Below are 27,804 nucleotides of genomic sequence, written 5' to 3'. Positions count from 1 at the left end.
CCCCGGAGACTACAGTTCCCGGCATGCTGGGCGGCGCTGGGTGACGACAGTTCCGGTAGAATGGCCCGCAGCGGGTCACACAGTGTTTCTCAGGCTGCACAGAGGAGGATATAGCCGGGCATGGAGCTGCTCACCGACCTCTACCAGTTCTCCATGGCGTACGGCTACTGGCGGAGCGGCCGGCACCGGGACACCGCCGAGTTCGAGCTCTTCTTCCGGGAGGCCCCGTTCCGCGGCGTGTTCACCCTGTTCTGCGGCTTACAGGAGGCGCTGCGCTTCCTGCGGGGGTTCCGCTTCTCCTGCTCAGGTGCGACCTCCTTCCCTGCCTGTCACTGGTCCTGACCCTTACCCCTGCCCGTCACTGGTCCTGACCCTTACCCCCTGCCCGTCACTGGTCCTGACCCTTACCCCCTGCCCGTCACTGGTCCTGACCCTTACCCCCTGTCTGTCACTGGTCCTGACCCTTACCCCCTGCCTGTCACTGGTCCTGACCCTTACCCCCTGCCTGTCACTTGTCCTGACCCTTACCCCCTGCCTGTCACTGGTCCTGACCCTTACCCCCTGCCTGTCACTGGTCCTGACCCTTACCCCCTGCCTGTCACTGGTCCTGACCCTTACCCCCTGCCTGTCACTGGTCCTGACCCCCTGCCTGTCACTTGTCCTGACCCCCTGCCTGTCACTGGTCCTGACCCCCTGCCTGTCACTGGCCCCGACCCCCTGCCTGTCACTGGCCCCGACCCCCTGCCTGTCACTGGCCCCGACCCCCTGCCTGTCACTGGCCCCGACCCCCTGCCTGTCACTGCTCCCCCAATCTGCTCCTTACCCCATGACTGTCACTGCCCGTCACCGGCCCTGACCCCCACCCCCTGCCCGTCACCAGCCCTGACCCTTACCCCCTGCCTGTCACTGCTCCCCCAATCTGCCCCTTACCCCATGCATGTCACTACCCCTTACCCTATGCCTGTCACTGCCCGGTCTCTCATCCCCCAAGCCTGTCACTGCCTGAACCCCGACCTGCATACTGAGCAACACCCTCACACACACACACTGCCCCCTCCATCCCTACCCTGACCTGTCTACTTAGCCGTTCTCCACCCCTCCTACATCCCCCCCCCCCCCCCCCTCCCGTGCACTTTATAGAGTTCCACGTTACATTTGGCTTTACTTCCCAGCCTGGAGTCAGGCAGCCATGATTTGTCAGCCTTCACGCCTCTTTCCTCCGTTTATTCCCTAGGCTTCCGCGTGCCTGATCCGTCACTGCTTTCTCTGCTCTTTATCCATGTATTGTTACCAGGCATACGTATAATCTCTCTTCTCTGCTTCTCCCTTTAGACATTGATTACCTGAAGTCCGTCCTGCCTGCCACCGTGGAGGAGGGATTCTACGACTACTTGCAGACGGTGGATACCTCAGACGTGACTGTCATCGCCTTCCCGGAGGGATCAGTAGTGTTTCCTAGAGTAGGTATGGTTTGTGTTATCCTGCCACTACGCAGAGGGGGCTGTGGGCACAGGTGGGCAGTCCTTGTGCGATACCACCAGAAATCCTGACACGTCTGATGTGTGTGCAGAGAGGGCAGGCGTAGAATATATATGTGTGCTCTCCGGCTCACAGACCCCTGTACTCTCTCCCGCAGGAGCCGCTGATGAAGGTCAGGGGTCCTCTCCTAGTTGTGCAGCTCCTGGAGACCACGCTGCTCTGCTTGGTGAATTACGCCAGGTACGTCCTGCGCACCGCGCCTCCTATAGTCAGAGTGTGTATTACATGCCCAGTCACCTCTCTTATTCCCTCTGTCTCAGCCTGGTTGCTACAAATGCCGCTCGGTTTCGCCTGGCTGCCGGGACAGATAAGAGGTTGCTGGAATTGGGACTAAGGAGGGCCCAGGGACCGGATGGAGGACTGTCTGCTTCTAAATACACTTACGTAGGAGGTGAGTGCAGCCGGTAGTAGAATGCGGTCACTATACCGGCGGTTGGGATGCTGGCAGTCGGAGATACCGATGCTGGAATCCCAACATGGGGGTCAAGTCCCGCAACAGAGCTCCGGCTGCCGGTATCCCAACCGTCAGCACGCCAGGAAAGGTCAGGCTGCTGTGTGGGGGGGGGGGCTTAGGTTTGGTTTAGGATGTGGAGGGGGGGTTTAGGGTCAGGCTGCGAGGAGGGGGGGTTTAGGGTCAGGCTGCGAGGAGGGGGGGTTTAGGGTCAGGCTGCGAGGAGGGGGGGTTTAGGGTCAGGCTGCGAGGAGGGGGGGTTTAGGGTCAGGCTGCGAGGAGGGGGGGTTTAGGGTCAGGCTGCGAGGAGGGGGGGTTTAGGGTCAGGCTGCGAGGAGGGGGGGTTTAGGGTCAGGCTGCGAGGAGGGGGGGTTTAGGGTCAGGCTGCGAGGAGGGGGGGTTTAGGGTCAGGCTGCGAGGAGGGGGGTTTAGGGTCAGGCTGCGAGGAGGGGGGGTTTAGGGTCAGGCTGCGAGGAGGGGGGGTTTAGGGTCAGGCTGCGAGGAGGGGGGGTTTAGGGTCAGGCTGCAAGGAGGGGGGGTTTAGGGTCAGGCTGCGAGGAGGGGGGGTTTAGGGTCAGGCTGCGAGGAGGGGGGGTTTACGGTCAGGCTGCGAGGAGGGGGGGGTTTAGGGTCAGGCTGCGAGGAGGGGGGGTTTAGGGTCAGGCTGCGAGGAGGGGGGGTTTAGGGTCAGGCTGCGAGGAGGGGGGGTTTAGGGTCAGGCTGCGAGGAGGGGGGGTTTAGGGTCAGGCTGCGAGGAGGGGGGGTTTAGGGTCAGGCTGCGAGGAGGGGGGGTTTACGGTCAGGCTGCAAGGAGGGGGGTTTAGGGTCAGGCTGCGAGGAGGGGGGGTTTACGGTCAGGCTGCGAGTAGGGGGGGTTTAGGGTCAGGCTGCAAGGAGGGGGGGGCTTAGGGTCAGGCTGCAAGGAGGGGGGTTTAGGATCAGGCTGCGTGGAGGGGGGTTTAGGGTCAGGCTGCGAGGAGGAGGGGGGGTTTAGGGTCAGGCTGCGAGGAGGAGGGGGGGTTTAGGGTCAGGCTGCGAGGAGGGGGGGTTTAGGGTCAGGCTGCGAGGAGGAGGGGGGGTTTAGGGTCAGGCTGCGAGGAGGGAGGGTTTAGGGTCAGGCTGCGAGGAGGGGGGGTTTAGGGTCAGGCTGCGAGGAGGGGGGGTTTAGGGTCAGGCTGCGAGGAGGGGGGGTTTAGGGTCAGGCTGCAAGGAGGGGGGTTTAGGGTCAGGCTGCGAGGAGGGGGGGTTTACGGTCAGGCTGCGAGTAGGGGGGGTTTAGGGTCAGGCTGCAAGGAGGGGGGGGCTTAGGGTCAGGCTGCAAGGAGGGGGGTTTAGGATCAGGCTGCGTGGAGGGGGGTTTAGGGTCAGGCTGCGAGGAGGAGGGGGGGTTTAGGGTCAGGCTGCGAGGAGGAGGGGGGGTTTAGGGTCAGGCTGCGAGGAGGGGGGGTTTAGGGTCAGGCTGCGAGGAGGAGGGGGGGTTTAGGGTCAGGCTGCGAGGAGGGGGGGTTTAGGGTCAGGCTGCGAGGAGTGGGGGTTTAGGGTCAGGCTGCGAGGAGGGGGGGTTTAGGGTCAGGCTGCGAGTAGGGGGGGTTTAGGGTCAGGCTGCAAGGAGGGGGGGGCTTAGGGTCAGGCTGCAAGGAGGGGGGGGTTTAGGATCAGGCTGCAAGGAGGGGGGGGTTTAGGATCAGGCTGCGAGGAGGGGGGGCTTAGGGTCAGGCTGCGAGGAGGGGGGGTTTAGGATCAGGCTGCGAGGAGGGGGGGTTTAGGGTCAGGCTGCAAGGAGGGGGGTTTAGGATCAGGCTGCGTGGAGGGGGGTTTAGGGTCAGGCTGCGAGGAGGAGGGGGGGTTTAGGGTCAGGCTGCGAGGAGGGGGGGTTTACGGTCAGGCTGCAAGGAGGGGTAGGGGGCTAGGTTAGTCCACTTACCAATCAGGTGTCTGGATCCTGTGCGTTGGGATGCCGCTCTCAGTACTCTGACTGCCGGCATCCCAAGAGCCAGGATTCCGATACCAACCCCTGGCAGTACTCTTGGTGCTTCTGCTGCATCTGTGGGCGGGATGTAATCTGTGGCTGTCAGCGTTGATTTTGGATGTTAATGAAGGCAGGACCCTCGCTTGTTGCGATGCAAGTCTTGCCCAGTAGTGAAAACGCTGGGTGTATCTGGTCATGCTGATATTTCAGTAAATGGGGTTTTTCAGTGATCCTGAGTAAGATCCACTTTGCAGGTAAGAGTGTAGGTAGAGATAGTGTTCCATTATCCTCTGCGTGTCCCTGTCTTACAGCTGTCCTTACACCTCTCTTCAGCCCTCACTATGCTGCTCCCCCCATCCGTCCTAGGCGCTCTGGTGTGACCTTTAGTTTGCTTTTTAGCTTTGGTGTCCTTTATTGCTAGGCACTGCTTCCAGCCTCTGACTCCTCTTCCTGCGTCACCATCTCCCACCTAGCTTGTATCATAGGCCAGTATTGCATCCATCCTTCACCTCCATCTTTCTACCTTCCCCAGGCTTTGACTGCACCAGTAATGTTCTGGCTGGGAAGCGCTTTGGGATCCCTGTGGCTGGCACCATGGCTCACTCTTATGTGTCCTCTTTTTCTGGCGCCAGTGAATTACAGTGCCGGGTAAAGATACCCCCTAATGTTCACCACAACGTCACTGTGATGCCACTTTTTTGCTGACTTTCCCTCTTTATGTATTCCCCCCCCCTCTCCAGACTCTGCGGCCTGCAAATGAACAGGAAGGAGAAGTGGATCTCCTGGCGCTGTCTCAGACGTGGCTGGAGAAAGTGTGCCAGTTACTACATATTCCGCCGCACAGCGCAAATCCCGGGGAATTGTCGGCCTTCGTGTCCTACGCCATCGCGTTCCCTAACAACTTCCTGGTAGTTGTGGACACCTACAGTGTGCTGATGTAAGACACAGATGCACCCCACAAACGTAATACCTTTCCTGCGCGACGCGTCGCTGCTCCGCAGTATCCTGACGGTCGCTAACAGAATAATTACATACAGTATCAGACAAACTAGGGAAATAGCCGCTTTTATGTGTGGTAGTTGTTACCCCATAATGTTGCATTACAGTTTTATGTGGCAAAGAGGGAAAACACCTCTGAGCTGAGGCTTTAATATGAATCCTCCCCTGTGACTTTTGGCAGGAGCGGAGTCCCTAATTTTTGCGCAGTTGCCCTGGCATTGCTGCAGCTGGGATACAGAGCGACCGGAGTACGGCTGGACAGCGGAGACTTGGCCAAACAGTCTTTAGAGATCCGCAAAGTATTCCAGCAATGTGCGAGAAAGTGAGTATCCATGTACGGTGATGTGACTGGTAGCTGCAGCTTTTTGTGTGTGTCTGTGTGTCTGTGTGTGTGATTAATTGCTGATCCAAGAAAAAGATTATTTAACAGCAAGAGATAAAACAAATATGGTTAAAATGTTAGCAGGCACAATGTATACAAGGATGTGGTATTGCAAGTTCCGGGTGCACACCTGCCTCTTGCTCCTACTTATTACAGCTCATCTTTTCAATAGATTTCAAGCTCCAAGTTTGGAAACCTTGTCCATCGCTATCAGTAACAACATCAGTGAGAAGAGTCTGAAACTTCTGACTAAAGAGGTGAGGTTCTGGCAGGAGGCTGATGCCCGTAGCACCCAACTACTGCACCTGAAACTGATAGGTCCCCGATCCTTCCCAGTCCCACACTTTCATGCCCACACTCTCCTAGTATCTCCATACTGTCCTAATGAACTGATAACTCTGTCTGCTTCTCCAGCTGCCCCACGTCCGCCGCTCCTGTCTGCTTCTCCAGCTGCCCCACGTCCGCCGCTCCTGTCTGCTTCTCCAGCCTCCCCACGTCCGTCCCTGATCTGTCTGCTTCTCCAGCCTCCCCACATCCGCCGCTCCTCTGTCTGCTTCTCCAGCCTCCCCACGTCCGCCGCTCCTCTGTCTGCTTCTCCAGCCTCCCCACGTCCGCCGCTCGGCTTCTCCAGCCTCCCCACATCTGCCCCTCCTCTGTCTGCTTCTCCAGACTCCCCACGTCAGCCTCTCCAACTTCCCCACACCCAGCTCCCCTGTCTGCTTCTCCAGCCTCTTAACGTCTGAAGCCCTCTTTACCCCGTTACTACCTGTATCCTACAAGCCCTGTGTATGCAATATCCCAGGTAATTCTGTTGCATACAATGGTCTCTGCCACATAAGATGACAGTAGTGTGGGGCCCAAGGGATGTTTATAGCTCTGTGTATCCATCTGCCCTGCAGAGGGGTAATACAGATCTGGTGCGGTGTCACAATATGCTCCAAGGCCTTCTAATACACAAATCGTTTTACATGTTCCACGTTTTCCGTAACAGAAGATTTGCAAGTCGGGGTCTGTACCCAGGATCACAGGAATACTCTGCAGAGAGAGACCTGTACCTGACACGGTAGTGCGGGGAAGAGGGCATGTATTTGATGTCAGGACTGTGGGGTGAATATACGAAGAGCCAGGTTTTGCTATTCATATCATTGATTTAAATTTCATGCTTAAAGACGCACAGAAGCCGCCGCTTAGTAAATTTCTCCCTACATCTTTAACCCAAAGCAAGTGGTCCGATTCTCTTGTCAGTTTTTGTTTATTTTTGCTAACAAATGCATTTTGGTGAATTCTCCAATCTACAACATGATGATTACTATGCCCTAATAGAGATGGTCTAGAACCTCCTCCGTGCTAACGTGTGCTCTATGTTCTCCGTGACAGAAGAACGAGGTGAATGTAATTGGCGTTGGCACCCACCTAGTGACCTGTCCCCTCCAGTCATCGCTGGGCTGCGTCTATAAGGTCAGATATTGTCCGCCTGTGGCCTAGTTGGCGACGGGAGGGAATTTGCACCACTTGTGTCACCTACTGTAGAATTAACAGTTGTAACTTGTCTTATAAACGTCTAAAATAAATCTGAATCCCCCCACTCTCCCGTCCCCATCATCCCTATAACTGGCCCCTGTCCTTACAGCTGGTGCAGGTGAATGACCAACCTTGCATGAAGGTCACAGAGGATCAGAAGAAAACGACCATCCCAGGCAGCAAGGCGGTGTACAGGCTGTATGACGGTGCCGGTAAGTGGGCACTGACCCTGCTGGGTCCCTAGCACCCCTGGGATATTCTGCTCCACAGTTGTGAGTTTTTCTATTTTGTGGCTAAACATCATTGAGCGTCCTAATCCCACCAGCTCGTTATCTTGCGGTGATTTCATTCCGCGTCTCTGTCCTTACAAGTGCTGGGTTCGTTCAGACGGTATCCCGTCGTTGGGTCGACCACTAGTGGACGACATGGTTTCTAGGTCGACGTGACAAAAGGTCAACGACAATGTATTTGGCTCCTTTTAGTTGACGTAACTTATCCTCTGTCATTCCGCCCACAAAGACTATTGTAATCCGTTCCCTACGCCACGCAGAAACAGACTCTGATCTTCCTTCCATCGCTAGGTAACATGTTACTGGACCTCCTGGCCCTAGAGGACGAGCCTGCTGCTGAGGTTGGGAGGGAAGTGAAAATCTATGAGTTGGGCAAAAACACAGAAAGTGGAACTGTGACCCCCATCAGGGCGGAGCTGCTCCACCGCGTCTACTTTCAGGGGGGACAGGTAAGAGCCCTGCTATTTGCCCATATGTAAGTGACACGTTCTTATATCCAGTATATGATGCACTGTACAGAGGCCACAAGTCTTGGTTCTGTCTTTGGGAGTGCAAATAGAAGGGTGACATGAAGGCTTGAGAACCAAAACCACACTGCAGAATCATGCACGCAAATTATATAAAGTTTTAAGTGAGAATATAGGGGGTCATTCCAACCCGATCGGGTCGGAACTGCGCCGGCGCATGGCAGTCGTCAGTGCCCAGCGATCGCCTCTGAGACAGAGGAGGTCGCTGGGCGGGAGGGGGCTGAACGGCAGCGTTAAGCCGCCGTTTAGGGGGAGCGGTCCGGCCAACGCAGGCGTGGCCAGGCCGTTGGAGGGGGGGGGGCGGGCCGCGGCGGCTGCATGACGTGTCACGCAGCGGCCAGCAGGAGCGACGAGTAACTCCCAGCCAGCCGCAGGAGCTGCTCTGGCCAGGAGTTACTCCTCAAATACAAAGGCATCGCCGCTGTGCGATGCTTTTGTATTTGTGCGGGGGAGGGGCGGCACTGACATGCGGGGCGGACTAGCTCTGTGGCTGGGCGCCCCCCCGCATGTCTGAGTTAACGATCGTAGCGGTGCTAAACTTAGTACAGCTACGATAAACTTGGAATGACTCCCCATAGTCCACACTAAATGCACCTTGAAACGTAGTCTCGGCAGCCCTTGGTAGGGGATCAGTCCAGACCACAAACAGCAGAGTCACTTACCATACAAATCGTGATGAAATCCTCTGCTATAAAGCCAGTCTCCAATTGTCACATATTAGTAATTGCCCAAAATCCAACAAAAAGTTTCTCCATATAGGAATATCAAAAATCTGTAAAAGTAGCATTGGCATTTATTCTGTATAAGACTAGATGCCAGACCGTCAAAATGACAGAACAACATGGCAGTAATGTCAGCATCTGAACAGAGCAGCATTGAATTGCTGTTGTGCGCGCAAAACACTTGAATTCCCCCATAGAGGTGAGTAGCAGCGTTAGCCTATTATTATATAGGATCATTTTGGGGAGAGAAGAACCTACCTAAACCTGTATCTTAAGTTGGGGAGTGAAGGTCCGTTAGGCGGATCCATATTGTAGATCGGTAGTTGTACAGGTATCTATTTTCCGGACGTCATTGTAGGCAGGTAAAGGGTACTGCCATGGGTGTGACATATGTGCCTGGGTACCCATGGCTGCACCTTGGAACATGTGAGGAGTATTTGGTATATAGGGGAAGGTGTACTTTTGGGAAGCTTGTAACTTTCATGCCATGTTGCATAGATCACTGTTTCCCAAATCCAGTCCTCGGGGGCCTCCTAGCATTGCATGTTTTCCAGTTATCGAAACAAGAAAAAACAAACAGAACTTCCGCACAAAATCTACTCCATAATTCAATGTGATGTATAATAATGTGCAAAGGGTTTTACGAAGGAGAAGGCTTATATGTAGATGTCCAGTTAACTAAATTTATTAGAACGGGATCATTGCAAATGGTAGCTCCTGTACATTTGTATAAGGCGGGTTGGTGGCGCAGGCCAGCGTCCAAAACATAGACAAATACAGAGAAAAAGACGACTCCTCTTTTGGGCGCACTCATTAACTGAATAATGGTTATATTATGTGTACTGAAAGCAACAATTACAATTTGAATTTAGGTATGTTTTCTAATTTGTAATAGGGGTCACAGAAAACTAGTATAAAACTATTTTACAAGGCAGTGTAATATGTCAAATATCCTGACACAGTAGGTAGAATACAATGAATGATAATTCTAGTTCTGTGTCAGTGTGGGCTGTGTAACAGAACCTGGCAGACCTCAGTGACGTGATTTATAATGAATATATTCATTCTTAATCCGCACTTGTTCTTCCTGTCCAATAGTTTCAGCATCATTTTCTATACCACACTGAGATGGCGTCCGTGAGGTGTAAAGAGCTTATGGATAAATTGGAGATGATTTGTATCCGTGTATCAGGGAGGAAGCTTCTATGGAAACACAAATATAATTACAGAATGTCACCACGTAGCTCTTCATCCGTATCATTTATAACAATGTTGCAACTAATATTCTGATATATGAGGAGTCTGCCTGTGGTGTAACAGCAGCAATTTCGGAAACCACAAATACCCAGCACAAGGTCACCCGTATGAATCCTGATTTGCCGGTGAGAAAGTATTTTTCTGGGTTGCACAGATATAATTACAGAATGTCATAACATGTGGCTTTCCGCTTACATTTATACCATCTCGCCGAGTATCGTTACTCTGTGAGCCACACGTATAATTCCCACCTGTGTACAACAGCGTCACCCCATCTGGTTGTATATGATGTGTTTATGTATAATACACATTATTTTAGTTTGGCATATTTGATATGTGAAATAATGTCTCGCTTTGTGAAATAGCAAGTGTTCTGCTATACGCCGTTATTTAAAGAAGATTTCCATGTTCCGCACTTGCAAGTTGACTGTACTCTGGGGGTCATTCCGACCCGTTCGCGCACAGCGAACGGGTCGGAAATGCGGCTGCGCGGGGCCTGCATTGCGCGTCATTGTCCGGCGACGGACAACGACGCCAGGACCGATTAAAGCAATCGCAAGAAGATTGACAGCGGGACGGAGGATTGCCCCGGGCGTGGTAAGGCGAACGCAGGAGTTTGGAGGGCGGATGTCTGACATCACAGCCGGGACCTTAATCGCTGGATCCGTCGCACAGGGTAAGTAGGTACAGGGCTGGTCTTGTTTTGCTTGAAACTTTTTTAGCATAGCAGGGCTGCACAAGCGATCGCACCCTGCTATGCTGAAATACACTCCCCCATAGGCGGTGTCTAGTTGATCGCACGAGCAGCAAAAAGCGATCAACGCTGAATGACCCCTTTGTACAGCTGCTGCTCAGTTCATGTAAATTTCCCTGTAAGTTGGGGACTACAGGGTTAATGGTATATTTATTGTCATATTACACAGACTGATATCAGAATGTCATTTGCTGCAACGTTGTTGTAAATTATACAGATATTGTTGGAACTAATTCAGACTTGATCACTGTTGTGCGAATTCGCAAGGGGGACTGTTATCGATCGACTGCGCATGCGTACAGATCGTAATGCGCACGCGCGAGGCCAAACTGGGACAGAGTCCAGCGTCTTTTTTTTGAGTGCCAGGTATATGCAAGTAGATTGGAAGCTGGCGTTTGTGGGTGGTAACTGGCCGTTTTCAGGGAGTGTCCGGAAAAACGCAGGCATGCTCAAGCGTTTTCTGGGAGGGTGTGTGACGTCGGCTCCGGCCCGATGAGTCTGATTCTGCACACAGACTGGAAAAATCATTCGATGGTGAGTTGTGAACGGATTTTTAGCTAACCTGCGTATGCAAAGCTTTTTGCACGGGCGGGTATTCACTCTGTCTGGGCGGTGACTATCCAGTCACAAACCTCAGCAATCAGGCCCAATATCTGCTGGAAAGCTACGTTGTGACATTCTGTAGTTATATTTGTGTTTTCCGTAAAACAAGCAAATATTTATTAAGTTCACAATAAGTGTTCACACGCCTCCGGGGGTAATTGTGAATCTGTGTACTTGAATTTACATAATATGTGACTTTATCAGCAATTTATTTTTTTATTATATTTATATGTGATAATTAAATATTTGTTCATATTTTGACTTTTTATGTAAATTCAAGTGCACAGATTCACAAATACCCCCGGAGGTGTGTGAACACTTTTATTGTTAACATAATTTCTCTAGCATCCATACGGGATATTGGGGAATCTAGTACGATGGGGTATAGACTGGGTTCAAAGGAGCCGGCGCACTTTAAATTTCTTCACTGGGTGTGCTGGCTCCTCCCCTCTATGCCCCCTCCCACAGGCAGTTTAGAAAAACGTGCCCTCAGGAGAGGATGCACACTCTGCAGCTCCAGAGTTTTTACTTCTATTTCTTTTAAACTTTTATTATTTTCGGTATGCTGTTTAGGCAACAGCATACCTGCACCGTGGGAGTTGGGGGGAGAGGGGGCAGTCACCGGCCTTGCAAGGTGCAGAGCCGCTTCCCCGCTGCAGGACCACCGTCCTAAGAGGTTGTTTGTTCAGCGGAGCACTGCGCCTTGGCTGTCGCAATTGCAGCACGCCGCACACCCCTAACATTAGCCTGACGGTGACGTCTGTGGTGATTACAAACCAGAGGCCCCCGCTAAGGGGATCCCCCGATTCAAAGTGTGGCTGGGCATGGCATACGGGACCCTCGTAGGGTGGTTCTGTTAGGGCCCCCCATGTAGACAAAAGCTTGAACTAGCACATGTGCAACGTTTTTAAGCCACATAGGATACTTTGCCAGTATAAAAATCATGATAGCTCCGGCGCCATTGGAGGGGGCGGAGCTAAACTCAGAGCGGGACCTGAGGTGTTTTGGCGCCTTCCTCTGCTTAATGCAGCCACAGAGAGCACACACAGCGCTTCCTGCCACACAAGACACGCTGGGAATCTGGTACAGAGTGTAGCAAAGGGGGAGAGCCACTATTGTACATGGTCTGGGTTCTCTGCAGGACAGAATTTCCTAGTATTTACTGTGTTATAGTTAGCTGTTGGCCTCACTTGGGCTGTGCAGCTCGGGGTGTGCTGGGGGTCTCTCTCTCTCCTCACATACAGTAAGGGCAGGCTTGCAAAGTATAACTGTGTGTATGTTATTGTGTGTACTGTGAACCATGGGTAAACACAAGCTGTGCAGTGTATGTCACACCAGATTCTCTCCATTATCATCTGATTCTGTTTCATGTGAACAATGCAGCCAATCTTCTCAGATCAGTTAAGGGGCTGTGGGAGAGGGTCCAGAGCCCTCCTGGTTAGGGTCTCTAAAAACTATGATGTCTGATGTGTCATCCCTGCTCACTGCTAATGTACAGAAAACTCAGCTACTACAACAGGCTGTTGCAGATTTAGCTGCTAGGGCAGATACACTGCCCCCCCTCTCTTATGCAGGTCCACAGAAACGTGGGTTACCTGCTCTAATCTCTGATACAGATGAGGATATAAAGGAGGATGGGGAGGACTTGGATCCTGTTAGTGGGGATTGCGATTCTGCTCAGGGTATTGAAGCCCCTCATTCTGGCTATACGGGACGTCTTAAAGCTCCCTCTAGAGGACGCTGCGTCACAGCAGTCGTTTTTCTTTACACAGAGCAAGCTTAATGTCACTTTCCCTGATTCTGCAGTTAGATGACCTATTTAAGTTAGCCTGGAAAAATCCAGACAAAAAATTTCAAGTGTCAAAAAAGTTTTTGCACACTTTCCCATTTACTCCTGAAAGTAGGAAGTTTTGGGAGGAACCAGGGGTTGATGTATCAGTCTTTCGACTGTCTAAGAAGGCGGTGCTGCCTGCCCCGGGCTCCTTTACCATAAAGGATCCTGGGGACCGGAAAATAGAGTACGCTAAAATCTATTTACATGGCAGCAAGTGTATCGCAAAGACCAGTCATAGCAGGTTGCTGGATGACCCATGCTATTCACTCGTGGGCTACTCAAATTCAGGAGGGCCTCTCCGGGGATATGTCCCTGGTTACTACGGTGACTCTCCTTAAGCACATTCAGGACACTACATGCGTCCTGTGTGACTCGCTCAAGGAAATGGGAAATATTAATGCTAGAACTTCTGCTATGGCAGTGTCGGCGTGCAGGGCTTTGTGGTTGCATCAGTGGATTACAGACGCAGAATCAAAGTGCAGTGTGGAAGCCCTCCACTTTTCGGGGGAATGGCTCTTTGGGGTGGAGTTGGATACGTGGATTTCCAAAGTTACAGCTGGGAAATCCACGTTTCTCCCCTCTGGGGCCCCGCTGATGAGACGCTCCTAGCTGGGGCCGTCTGTACAGTCCTTTTGGTCTAACAGATTTCGATCTAGGGCCTTAGGTGCCTCGAATGCGAATAGAAGCACCAGAGATAAGTCAAGAAAACCTGCAAGCACCGGCTCTCAGGAACAGACCACCAGTTCTGCTTCAACTAAGGCCTCAGTATGACTGTGCCCACCCACCCCGAGGGGATCTCTAGGTGCGAGCACGACTGCGTCACTTCAGCCATGTCTGGGAGGCTTCCTTCCATGATACCTGGGTAAGAGATCGAATTTCTCAAGGCTACAAGCTGGCGTTTGACAGCGCTCCTCCAACGATTTTTGAAATGAAGCTTACGAGCTTTGGAGGATATGCAGGTTACGTTGCAACAGGCCATCCAAAAGTTTGTCCAGTCCCACGTCATTGTTCCAGTACCTATACCACAACGAGGCAAGGGTTATTACTCCAACCTGTTTATGGTACCGAAACCGGACGGTTCGGTAAGACCCATTTTCAATCTCAAGTTCTTGAACCCTTCAAGCTTTCAAGTTCAAAATGGAATCCTTGCGAGCAGTGATTGTGGGCCTGGAAGAACAGGAATTCATGGTTTCCTTGGATATCAAGGATACCTACCTTCATATTCCGATTTGGACACCTCATCAAGCGTACCTGAGGTTTGCCCTGCTGGACAATCACTACCAGTTGCAGGCCCTACCCTTCAACCTGTCCACAGCTCCGAGGGTATTCACGAAGGTGATGGCGGAAATGATGTTCCAGCTCCGGGTCCAGGGGGTCCCTTACCTGGACGATCTTCTGATAAAAGCAAGATCCAGGGAGCTTTCATTGCTGCATAGCAACCGCACTATCCAACTTCTGTCACACCATGGGTGGATCCTCAACTTACAGGAGTCCCACCTGGAGCCAACTCAGCAGCTCCTGTTCCTGGGGATGTTGCTGGATACTATGGCCCAGAAGGTGTTCCTTCCAGAGGACAAGGCAAGAACACTTCAAGAGATGGTCCACATGGTGCTCCAACCAACTCGAGTGTCCGTCCATCTTTGCATAAGATTGTTGGGAAAGATGGTCACCTCATACGAGGCGGTCCAATATGGGAGGTTCCATGCCAGAACATTTCATTTGGATCTCCTGAGCAAGTGGTCTGGATCACATCTACAGATGCACCGGATGATTCGGTTGTCACCTCAGGCCAGGATTTCCCTCCTGTGGTCAGTGGCGCACCCAGGGGGGGTTTCCGAGCACCCAGAAACCCCCCTCCACTAAAAAAAAAAAAAAAAAAAAAAAAATTTTTTCTTTTTTTTTTTTTAGCTGCATGAGTATTATTAATGGCTGTCTAGCGTCCTCTGCAGCCTGCTGTCTTCCTGGTGGCACTTGTAAGAGCAATAAAAGTTTATTTTAATTATAGTACATATATATATTTCCCTCATGTGCTTATCCATTCTTACTTTAATAATCTTCAACTGCATCAGCTCCAGCAGTCTTCGGCCACCTGATGCGTGCAGGATGGATTGGAGTCTTAGGCTACTGGACATAGCTTCAGAGGGAGTCGGAACACAGGTCACCCTGGGGTTCGTCCCGGAGCCGCGCCGCCGATCCCCCTTACAGATGCTGAAGATCGAGGGTCCGGAAACAGGCGGCAGAAGGCTCTTCAGCCTTCATGAAGGTAGCGCACAGCACTGCAGCTGTGCGCCATTGTTGCTACACACTTCACACTGAACGGTCACGGAGGGTGCAGGGCGCTGCTGGGGGCGCCCTGGGCAGCAATATTTAATACCTTTGATGGCAAAGAATACATCACATATAGCCATTGAGGCTATATGTATGTATTTAACCCAGGCCAGATATCTCTAAACCCGGGAGAAAAGCCCGCCGGATAGGGGGCAGGGCTTATTCTCCTCAGCACACAGCGCCATTTTCCTGCTCAGCTCCGCTGTGAGGAAGGCTCCCAGGACTCTCCCCTGCACTGCACTACAGAAACAGGGTAACAAAGAGAAGGGGGGCATATTTTGGCGATATTTATATATTTAAAGCGCATATAACAAAAACAACACCTTTTAGGGTTGTTTATATACATTTTATAGCGCTTTTGGTGTGTGCTGGCAAACTCTCCCTCTGTCTCCCCAAAGGGCTAGTGGGGTCCTGTCTTCGATAAGAGCATTCCCTGTGTGTCTGCTGTGTGTCGGTACGTGTGTGTCGACATGTATGAGGACGATGTTGGTGTGGAGGCGGAGCAATTGCCGGTAATGGTGATGTCACCCCCTAGGGAGTCGACACCGGAATGGATGGCTTTAATTATGGAATTACGTGATAATGTTAGTACATTACAAAAGTCAGTTGACGAAATGAGACGGCCGGAAAACCAGTTAGTACCTGCTCAGGCGTCTCAGACACCGTCAGGGGCTGTAAAACGTCCCTTACCTCAGTCAGTCGACACAGGTACCGACACAGATGAATCTAGTGTCGACGGTGAAGAAACAAACGTATTTTCCAATAGGGCCACACGTTATATGATCACGGCAATGAAGGAGGCTTTGCAGATCTCTGATACTGCAGGTACCTCAAAAAGGGGTATTATGTGGGGGGTGAAAAAACTACCTGTAGCTTTTCCAGAATCAGAGGAATTGAATGACGTGTGTGATGAAGCGTGGGTTAACCCAGATAGAAAACTGCTAATTTCTAAGAAGTTATTGGCATTATACCCTTTCCCCCTAGGGTGGATAAAGCGCTCACACGTTTATCAAAACAAGTGGCGTTGCCGTCTCCAGATACGGCCGCCCTCAAGGATCCAGCAGATAGGAGGCTGGAAACTACCCTGAAGAGTATATACACGCATACTGGTGTTATACTCCGACCAGCAATAGCCTCAGCCTGGATGTGCAGTGCTGGGGTAGTGTGGTTGGATTCCCTGACTGAAAATATTGATACCCTGGATAGGGACAGTATTTTATTGACTCTAGAGCAATTAAAGGATGCGATTCTTTATATGCGAGATGCTCAGAGGGATGTTTGCACTCTGGCATCGAGAGTAAGTGCGATGTCCATATCTGCCAGAAGAAGTTTATGGACGCGACAGTGGTCAGGTGATGCGGATTCCAAAAGGCATATGGAAGTATTGCCATATAAAGGAGAGGAATTATTTGGGGTTGGTCTATCGGATCTGGTGGCCACGGCAACTGCCGGCAAATCCACTTTTTTACCTCAGACCCCCTCCCAACAGAAAAAGACACCGTCTTTTCAGCCGCAGTCCTTTCGCTCCTATAAAAACAAGCGGGCAAAAGGACAGTCTTATCTGCCACGAGGCAGAGGAAAGGGTAAGAGAGGGCAGCAAGCAGCCCCTGCCCAGGACCAGAAGCCCGCCCCGGGTTCTACAAAGCCATCAGCATGACGCTGGGGCTTTACAAGCGGACTCAGGAGCGGTGGGGGGTCGACTAAAGATTTTCAGCAATCAGTGGGCTCGCTCACAGGTGGACCCGTGGATCCTGCAGATAGTATCTCAGGGTTACATGTTGGAATTCGAAAGATCTCCCCCTCGCCGTTTCCTAAAGTCTGCTTTACCAACGTCTCCCTCAGAAAGGGCGACGGTATTGGAAGCCATTCACAAGCTGTATTCTCAGCAGGTGATAGTCAAGGTACCCCTCCTACAACAGGGAAAGGGGTATTATTCCACACTATTTGTGGTACCGAAGCCGGACGGTTCGGTAAGACCTATTCTAAATCTGAAATCCTTGAACCTGTACATACAGAAATTCAAGTTCAAGATGGAGTCACTAAGAGCAGTGATAGCGAATCTGGAAGAAGGGGACTTCATGGTGTCCCTGGACATAAAAGATGCTTATCTGCATGTCCCAATTTACCCCTCACACCAAGGGTATCTCAGGTTCGTGATACAAGACTGTCATTATCAGTTTCAAACGCTGCCGTTTGGTTTGTCCACGGCACCTCGGGTCTTTACCAAGGTAATGACCGAAATGATGGTTCTTCTACGAAGAAAAGGCGCATTAATTATCCCATACTTGGACGATCTCCTGATAAGGGCAAAGTCCAGAGAACAGCTGGAAGTCGGTGTAGCACTAACCCAAGTAGTGCTTCAACAACACGGGTGGATTCTGAATCTTCCAAAATCTCAATTGTCCCCGACAACACGTCTGCTGTTCCTGGGAATGATTCTGGACACGGTTCAGAAAAAGGTGTTTCTCCCGGAGGAGAAAGCAAGGGAGTTATCCGAACTTGTCAGGAACCTCCTAAAACCAGGAAATGTGTCAGTACATCAATGCACAAGAGTCCTGGGAAAGATGGTGGCTTCTTACGAAGCAATTCCATTCGGCAGATTCCATGCACGAATATTTCAGTGGGATCTGCTGGACAAATGGTCCGGATCGCATCTGCACATGCATCAGCGGATAACACTGTCACCAAGGACAAGGTTGTCTCTCCTGTGGTGGTTGCAGAGTGCCCATCTGTTAGAGGGCCGCAGGTTCGGCATACAGGACTGGGTCCTGGTGACTACGGATGCCAGCTTACGGGGCTGGGGAGCAGTCACACAGGGAAGAAACTTCCAGGGTGTATGGTCAAACCTGGAGACGTCTCTTCACATAAATATACTAGAGCTAAGAGCGATCTACAATGCTCTAAGCTTGGCGAAACCGCTGCTTCAGGGTCAGCCGGTGTTGATCCAGTCGGACAACATCACGGCAGTCGCCCACGTAAACAGACAAGGCGGCACGAGAAGCAGAAGAGCAATGACAGAAGCTGCAAGGATTCTTCGCTGGGCGGAAAATCATGTCATAGCACTGTCAGCAGTGTTCATCCCGGGAGTGGACAACTGGGAAGCAGACTTCCTCAGCAGACACGACCTTCACCCGGGAGAGTGGGGACTTCATCCGGAAGTTTTCCACATGATTGTGAACCATTGGGAAAAACCAAAGGTGGACATGATGGCGTCTCGCCTCAACAAAAAACTGGACAGATATTGCGCCAGGTCAAGAGACCCTCAGGCAATAGCTGTGGACGCTCTGGTAACACCGTGGGTGTACCAGTCAGTGTATGCGTTTCCTCCTCTGCCTCTCATACCAAAGGTACTGAGAATTATACGGAAAAGGGGAGTAAGAACAATACTAGTGGCTCCGGATTGGCCAAGAAGAACTTGGTATCCGGAACTTCAAGAGATGCTCACGGAAGATCCGTGGCCTCTACCTCTAAGAAGGGATCTGCTTCAGCAGGGACCTTGTATGTTCCAAGACTTACCGCGACTGCGTTTGACGGCATGGCGGTTGAACGCCGGATTCTAAAAGAAAAGGGCATTCCAGAGGAAGTTATTCCTACCTTGATTAAAGCTAGGAAGGAAGTGACCGCACAACATTATCACCGCATTTGGAGAAAATATGTTGCGTGGTGTGAGGCCAAGAAGGCCCCAACGGAAGAATTTCAATTGGGTCGATTCCTACATTTCCTGCAGGCAGGATTGTCTATGGGCCTCAAATTGGGGTCTATTAAAGTTCAAATTTCGGCCTTATCAATCTTCTTCCAGAAAGAATTGGCTTCAGTGCCTGAAGTACAAACTTTTGTCAAGGGTGTACTACATATACAACCCCCAATTGTGCCTCCAGTGGCACCGTGGGATCTAAACGTAGTTTTGGAATTTCTCAAATCTCATTGGTTTGAGCCTCTCAAATCGGTAGATTTGAAGTATCTTACATGGAAAGTAACCATGCTATTGGCCCTGGCTTCAGCCAGGAGAGTTTCAGAGTTGGCGGCTTTATCGTACAAAAGCCCATATCTGATTTTCCATTCGGACAGGGCAGAACTGCGGACACGTCCTCATTTTCTCCCTAAGGTGGTTTCGGCTTTTCACTTGAACCAGCCTATTGTGGTGCCTGCGGCTACTAGCGACTTGGAGGACTCCAAGTTACTGGACGTTGTCAGAGCATTGAAAATATATATTTCAAGGACAGCTGGAGTCAGAAAATCTGACTCGTTGTTTATCTTGTATGCACCCAACAAGATGGGTGCTCCTGCGTCTAAGCAGACGATTGCTCGTTGGATCTGTAGCACAATTCAACTTGCACATTCTGTGGCAGGCCTGCCACAGCCTAAAACTGTAAAAGCCCACTCCACAAGGAAGGTGGGCTCATCTTGGGCGGCTGCCCGAGGGGTCTCGGCATTACAACTTTGCCGAGCAGCTACATGGTCAGGGGAGAACACGTTTGTAAAATTTTACAAATTTGATACTCTGGCTAAAGAGGACTTGGAGTTCTCTCATTCGGTGCTGCAGAGTCATCCGCACTCTCCCGCCCGTTTGGGAGCTTTGGTATAATCCCCATGGTCCTGACGGAGTCCCCAGCATCCACTAGGACGTTAGAGAAAATAAGAATTTACTTACCGATAATTCTATTTCTCGTAGTCCGTAGTGGATGCTGGGCGCCCATCCCAAGTGCGGATTGTCTGCATTACTTGTACATAGTTATTGTTACAAAAATCGGGTTATTATTGTTGTGAGCCATCTTTTTTAAGAGGCTACTTCTTTGTTATCATACTGTTAACTGGGTTCAGATCACAAGTTGTACGGTGTGATTGGTGTGGCTGGTATGAGTCTTACCCGGGATTCAAGATCCTTCCTTATTGTGTACGCTCGTCCGGGCACAGTACCTAACTGAGGCTTGGAGGAGGGTCATAGTGGGAGGAGCCAGTACACACCATGTGATCCTAAAAGCTTGCTTTTGTGCCCTGTCTCCTGCGGAGCCGCTATTCCCCATGGTCCTGACGGAGTCCCCAGCATCCACTACGGACTACGAGAAATAGAATTATCGGTAAGTAAATTCTTATATATATATATATATATATATATATATATATATATATATATATATATATATATATATATATATATATATATATATACACATACACTAGTTTTACAGACCCAGCATATGCTGGGTCACCTCAGTCCCCACCCCCGTGATTGGCTCCGCCCAGTTCTGGAAACCCCCCCATGCAAATCCTGCGTTTGCCACTGGTGGTGGCTGCGGTCTTCCAATCTCCTAGAAGGCAGGAGTTTCGGGATTCAGGATTGGACCCTCCTCATGATAGATGCGAGTCTAAGAGGACGGGGAGTTGTCACGCAAAGGGCGCAGTTCCATGGGCAGGTGGTCAGCTCACGAAGCCCTCCTTCCGATCAACATTCTGGAACTTCGGCCGATCTACAATGCTCTGCTTCAAGCCTCTCCTCTGCTTAGGGATTAAGCGATCCAAGTACAGTCGGATGCCACAGCAGTGGCTTACATCAATCGACAAGGAGGGACAATAAGCAGAGCCTGCATGCGGGAGGTGTCAAAAATACTCCTCTGGGCGGAAAGAAATGCAAGAGCAATGTCAGCAATCTTCATTCCGGGAGTGGACAACTGGGAAGCAGACATCCTGAGTCATCACGATCTCCACCCGGGGGAGTGGGGGCTCCACCATCAGGTGTTTCGCCAGTTCATCGACCGGTGGGGTTACCCACAAAGAGACATGATGGCTTCTCGACTCAACAAGAAGCTTCACTGGTATTGCTCACAAACCAGGGACCCTCAGGCGAGGGCAGTGGATGCACTGACGTTGCCTTGGCCTTACCGGCTGGTCTACCTATTTCATCCGATTCCGTTGCTCCCAAAGGGTGCTCAAGCGAATCAGAAATCAAGGAGTCCAGGCAATTCTGATTGCCCCGGATCGGCCTCGGTGGGCGTGGTACGCAGATCTTCTGGACCTGTCCGTCGAAGACCCTTGGCCTCTACCACTACGAAGAGATCTTCAACAAGGGCCGTTCGTCTACCCAGACTTACGGCGGCTTCGTTTGACGGCATGGAGGTTGAGCGGAATATCCTAGCTCACAAGGGCCTTTCCAAAAAGGTTATTGCTACCATGGTTCAGGCCAGGAACCCGGTGACTTCAAAAAACACTATCATCATATCTGGAGAACATGTCTCCTGGTGCGAGGAACGCACATATCCACCTGCAGAGTTCCACTTGGGTCGTTTCTTACGTTTCCTGCAGGCTGGTGTGGATAAGGGCTTATGTCTGGGTACCATTAGGGTCCAGATTTCAGCTCTCTCCATTTTCTTCCAGATGACATTGGCTCTATTGCCAGAAGTTCAGACCTTCTTGCAAGAGGTACTCCACATACAACCTCCTTTTCTGCCGCCTACAGCACCCTGGAATTTGAATGTAGTGTTGGGATTTCTACAGTCCTCCTGGTTTGAACCTCTGATGATGGTAGAAGAAAAGTACCTCACGTGGAAAACTGATGTTACTGGCCCTGGCTTCTGCTAGACGTGTCTCAGAATTGGGGGGCCTTATCGTGTAAAAGTCCATACTTTGTCTTTTACGAGGACAGAGCGGAGCTCAGGACTAGACAGCAGTTCCTGCCGAATGTTGTCTCTGCGTTTCACCTTAATCAACTATTGTGGTTCCGTCAAGTTCTGACACTTCTGCTCCTCCTGAGGCATTGGATGCTGTGCGTGCCTTGAAGATCTATGTCAAGCGCACAGCTCAGATCAGAAAAACTGATTCCTTGTTTGTGCTCTATGATGCGCAGAAAAAGGGTTGTCCTGCTTCAAAGCAGTCCATTGCTCGTTGGCTTAGGCTTACTATCCAATAGGCCTATGTGTCGGCAGCTTTACCTGTTCCTAAGTCTCTAAGGGCTCACTCTACAAGATCGGTGGGCTCTTCCTGGACGGCTGCCTGTGGAGTCTCGGTCTTGCAACTATGCCGACATATCTGGTCGGTGAAGAACTCTTTTGTTAAGTTCTACAAGTTTGATACCCTGGCCAAAGAGAATACCCAGTTTGGGCAGGTGGTGCTGCAGCAGTCTACGCACGTACCCGCGTGTTCTGGAAGCTATGGGACGTCTTCATCATACTAGATTCCCCGATATCCCCAATGGATGCTAGAGAAAATAGGATTTCTCTTACGTACTAGAGGATGCTGGGGACTCCAAAAGGACCATGGGGTATAGACGGGATCCGCAGGAGCTTGGGCACACTGAAAAGACTTTTGACTGGGTGTGAACTGGCTCCCCTCCCACTATGCCCCTCCTCCAGACCTCAGTTAGACTTTGTGCCCAGGACTGACTGGACACTCCTAGGGGAGCTCTCCTGAGTTTCTCTAGAAAGACTTTTGTTAGGTTGGGCGCCCGCCTCGGTGCGTTGACTTTTCTGCAGGTTCTCGTTTATGTGGTTACCTGTTCAGCCGTTGCTGGTTGTTTACATGTTTGTGGTGTGCAAATCTCACCACCATTACTGTTATCATGTTCCTTCTCTCGTATATCTCCTTCGGGCACTGTTTTACCTATAACTGCCTGTGGGAGGGGGCATAGAGGGGAGGAGCCAGCACACCCAGTGAAAGTGCACCGGCTCCTTTGGACCCCGTCTACACCCCATTGTACTAGATTCCCCAATATACCTTATGGACTATGAAAAAAGGATTTACTGGTAGGTAATTAAAATCCTATTATTTTCTTGCGCCCGTTTTGCACATTTATAGTGGCTGGCTTACCTCTTTCCCAAGTGGCTGCTGGTGTGCAAACACCTACAAACCTATTTTCTTAACACTGAAATTGAATTACCGTATATACTCGAGTATAAGCCGACTTTTTCAGCACTTTTTTTTTGTGCTGAAAAAGCCCCCTCGGCTTATACTCGAGTCAGTGGGAATATGACTTATACTTAATTCATCCCCGCTCCGGCGCTCCCCCGCTGTCTTGTGAAGGAGGGACACGGAGGGCACAGCGCGCGCCTCTCCTGTGTCCCTCCAGCGTCTCCGGCAGCAGCGGCAGGTCTATTAAATGAAGTACCCGTTCATGAGCTCTGATTGGCTCATGAACCGGCACTTCATTTAACACATACATGCCGCTGCCGCCGGAGAAGCAAGAGGGACACAGGAGAGGCGCGCGCTGTGCCCTCCATGTCCCTCCTTCACAAGACAGCTGGGGAGTGCCGGAGCAGGGATGGTAAGTTGTTACTTTCACTGGTGGGAGCATATTTGGCACTTGGGGGGGGGGCATATCTGGCAGTGTGGGGGCATATCTGGCAGTGTGGGGGCATATCTGGCAGTGTGGGGGCATATCTGGCAGCGTGGGGGCATATCTGGCACTATGAGGGCATATCTGGCAGTATGAGGGCTGTGTACGGCTAGAGCTGTATTTCCCACCCTAGGCTTATACTCGAGTCAATACGTTTTCCCAGGTTTTTGTGGAAAAATTAGGTGCCTCTGCTTATATTCGGGTCGACTAATACTCGAGTATATACGGTTATTTGTCATTAATTGTATTCTACCTACTGTATACATTAATTGTATTCTACCTACAGGATACTGACACCTATTGCCCATCTTGGGGTGTCCACGACACCCCTGAAGGGAGAATAAATAGCGTGGCGTGCCACTGTGCCCGTGGCGAGCCCACAAGAGGCTCTTTTGCTCTCACCCTGCTGATGGCATTCCGGCGGTCGGATCCCGGTGCCCAGTATATCATATTACACCCTATGTGACGATATGTAACATGTTCCGCTGCCTTGTAAAAAGGGTTTTATGCTAGTTTTTTGTGATCCTTATTACAAAGTTCAAATTGTAATTGTTACTTTCTGTACACATAATAAAACCGTTATTCAGTTAATGAGAGCGCCAGAGTCTTTTGCGCTGTTGTCTCTTCACAGAATCACAAGTGGATAGGTTAGGGCCACCTGTGGATCTTTTAAAAGTGTATCTGTCATGAATGAGTGCTCTAGCGAGGATGGAAGGAAAACATGCACTGCAAGGGAGCTCTGAGGACTAGATGGTTTTCCTATAGTGTGGCAATGCAGCGAAGGCAAACGGATCATCTACCAGCATTTTATTCTCTCACCATTTCTCAAATATTAAACTCAATTCAGTTATTTCCCAGATGTTGGGGGTTTTTTTTTTTACCTATTAGGAAAATGGGTTCTACACCTTCAGGAAATAATATTCTCCATGCCATGACAGCTCCTCCTAAATCCCAATTTATGATTATTGTACTGGGCAAGTGAGAGAGAATCCCTGATCTAACCAGCAAAGTGCTAGCACGTGGTTCCGCTGTGTGTTGTGGTCCCTGGTGTAGCCTTTATCCGTGCCCAGTGCCAGAGAAGGGATTTTGTACTACTAGGTGAGGCAGCCATTTTGGGCGCGCTACATGGGTTACCCTGGGTGGAATAGGTAAAGCCTAGCTGATATTACACAAAGTGGGGAAGATTCGGCGGAAGTCAGTTCCAGGTATATTTCCTCCGCCTCTCCAAACGCAACTCTAAATTGCAGTGGAGGCGTACACAGATCCCAATGTGTTTGTTTGCCCTCCCCTGCGGTGCAGCATGGCGTCCAAGGGTGTCACTTGCCTTTTATGCTTTCCTCGCTACGATCGGGCCATGGTGGTCACGCATGGCTGCTCATTCCTATCTGCTATGTAATGCTCTTTATCTAATTAATGACTTGATTAGGTGAAATGTAAAGGGGGGTACTCACGGAGCGATATTCTAAGCAATCTGCCTAGATTGCTTAGAATTTAAGCATGAACGCACCGTGTGTACCCCCTACAGCGATAGCGATGCGCAGCCCCGAGCATCGCTATCGCTGGTGCTAGATTGGCCTGCATGCAGGCCAATCTAGCGGGTCGCTCACCTCACCCGCTGGGTGAAATTAGTGATTCCCCCCGCTTGCTCAGCACAGATCGCGCTGTGCTTTGCGGCTGGAGAGATGTGTGCTGACCGGTTCGCTCAGCACACATCTCTCCCACATCGGCCCGTCTATATGGGTCTTAACAGTGAGCTTTATACCGTTGTTATATCGTTCAGCCATATACAATGCTACGTCACCAATAGTCTTCTGCACTGTGTTTGTGATACTAGATAAGCAGCAGTCCACCCCTTCCAAGTCTGGCAGAGATCCGCTCTTATGCCCAGCGCTGCCTGGCAGCCCTCAGTGACCAGCACCGGTACTTGGATGATCCAGCGCCTTATCCGGTAAGTTGTGCGTCGGTAACCCGAATTCTTCATCTTCTAATGTTGCTAAACGTCAGTAACACGGTAGAGGTGTGTGCACCTGGCCATAATTTATTACCAGTTACTTATATAGCGCACACATATTCCGCAGCGCTTTACAGAGAATATTTGGCCACTCACATCAGTCCCTGCCCCAGTGGAGCTTACACTCTATATTCCCTATGTGTGCATGCACACACATTCACACAAGGGTTAATTTTGTTGGGATCCAATTAACCCATCAGTATATTTTTGGATTGTGGGAGGGAACTGGAGTACCTGGACGAAACCCACGCAAGTACAGGGAGAATATACAAACTCCACACAGTCAGAGCCATGGTGGGAATGGAACTCATGACCTCAGTGCTGGGAGGAGGCAGTAATGCTATCCATTACACCATCCGTACTTCCATTACCTTTCAACTAGAGAACATATACTCAGGGGAAATGTCAATGAGTTTATTGTGTTCGTTACTGAAGACAGCGGAATATACCCTCCTTGTCCTATGTGCCTTCTCTCCTCTGTACAGGTTGCAGTGAGTGAGAAGCTCCACAGTCTCCTGGCCACAGTCAGACAGAACGGGTACCTGCAGTGACACCATCCCGGGTCATCGTTCCAGAATTCTGTGCACCAGCCTAATGACTCCACAGCCGATGCTCTTCTCCCTGGCCTGGATGGCTGTACCCACTGCCATATTGCAGCTGTGCCTTTTGTTACCTAATCATATGCTTATAATCTACACAAGCAACTACCTCTATTTTTACTTTGTATAATGCAAGCTACAATCAAACACAAAGTGCAGGTAAAACAGTATGAGCAACAGCTGCGGGGAAACGCTTCCCTAAGAGACATTTACTCCAGGCCTGGGATTTCTGCAGCATTGTGCAAGGCAGTGAATACGAGTTCCCCGCCTGCTGCAGAGGAAGATCATCGCGCTGTGCTGCAGAAACCGCTGATCACAGGGAAGGCAGTGACTGCGGATGGCATCCTACAACTATGAGCACTTGTTTCCAAGAGGAGGGGTTCTGCCCGTCACTCCTCACATCATATGCCCTACCCAGTGACTGTACAAAGCTATTTGCAGCGTCTTGTCCGCTCCTTGTACTTATCTGCTGAGAATGTATATTTAGTACTTGTCCGGGATGATTTCTGACAGATTGTTCAAATAAATTAAGACTAAATTTTATAGCAACTAAAAAAAAAGGGATGTAGTAATTGTGTGCTGTGTGAGCCGGGTGTCAGCGGCTGAGCTTACAGGCTGTTTGCCCTCCGTGCGACGCTGCAGCATGACACAACAATAGGAGTATAATGGTATCAAAATAAGCAAAGTGCCTCAGCTGCTCACCCAGGGGCATCTGCTGGGTATCATGGGGTACAACGCTATACTATCAGCTGCAGTACCACAGCCCAGGATTGGAACCTGCAAGTGTGCTCACACGCAGAAGCCAGAAACACAGTATTGACAAAGAGAGACCAGCCTACGTGTACAACACCAGAGTACTCATCAGAGGCCGCGTTACACCAGTACTGCAGGTTTTCATATAGATGTACTTATAGCATTGTATATATGTATAAACACACCCCCACTGTATATAACAGTATATGGCCACACTGGTTAAATATTGAATGCAGGTGTATAAAATCAAGCACTTACGACATGCATTCTCCATTTGTGATACAAAATGAGTCGTTCACCTTTGCATTAAGATTGTTTCTGAAACTTCATCCCTGCTGGATATTCTATGGTCGCTGTGATATTATTAGAAAGTGGAAGCGTTTAGCAACAACAGCAACTCAGCCACGAAGCAGAAGACCACATAAAATCACAGAGCCTGGTTAATGGGTCAGCTTGCTGGGGGTAGCTTGTGTGGAATTTAATAAGTGTGGAATTAAGAAGTGTGATATCCGAACAGTTAAAATAAAAAAGAGAAGTTGGGCACTACAGACTCCACTACCTTATACTTGGAACAAGCCTAGAAGTCCACTATACAAGCCAAAACGGGGATTCGGCAGACATCCACTAAAAGCATAGGAGACCAAGCTTCAAATAGGACTGGGTTGCTGCTCGGAACAAAACAAAGGTCTGTCCTCAAGATTACTGTGGACTTTTATCTGCCAGCATTGAAAATTGCCCCCAGGACTGTGGCATAAATTCCTTGGAGTATATACAAACCATCTTTGCCCGACTTCTTGTATGGTAATATACCAAACTAATTGCTGTGCTTGCCCTATCTTTTAATATATGTTTTATATATACTTTATGTACATCTATGAATTGATTTTTAAATTAGTAGTTGCAACAAATTCTATATAATAAAACAATTGTTTTTCCATA

At 50.3% G+C, this 27,804-nt stretch overlaps 1 protein-coding gene across 1 annotated transcript; it reads left to right on the top strand.

The window, feature by feature from the left end:
• Positions 1-6: 6 nt before the first annotated feature.
• Positions 7-27,804, top strand: NAPRT (nicotinate phosphoribosyltransferase). Its single transcript, XM_063921143.1, has 13 exons — positions 7-307; positions 1,333-1,460; positions 1,637-1,719; positions 1,800-1,930; positions 4,492-4,607; positions 4,700-4,896; positions 5,140-5,280; positions 5,513-5,597; positions 6,718-6,798; positions 6,971-7,073; positions 7,443-7,600; positions 25,337-25,450; positions 25,999-27,804. Exons 1-13 carry the CDS (start codon positions 121-123, stop codon positions 26,062-26,064), a joined length of 1,590 nt encoding a protein of 529 aa, XP_063777213.1. The 5' UTR covers positions 7-120; the 3' UTR covers positions 26,065-27,804.

Source organism: Pseudophryne corroboree, chromosome 5 (genome assembly GCF_028390025.1).
Source record: "Pseudophryne corroboree isolate aPseCor3 chromosome 5, aPseCor3.hap2, whole genome shotgun sequence".
NCBI lineage: Eukaryota > Metazoa > Chordata > Amphibia > Anura > Myobatrachidae > Pseudophryne > Pseudophryne corroboree.
This window is presented reverse-complemented; position numbering and strand designations above follow the sequence as displayed.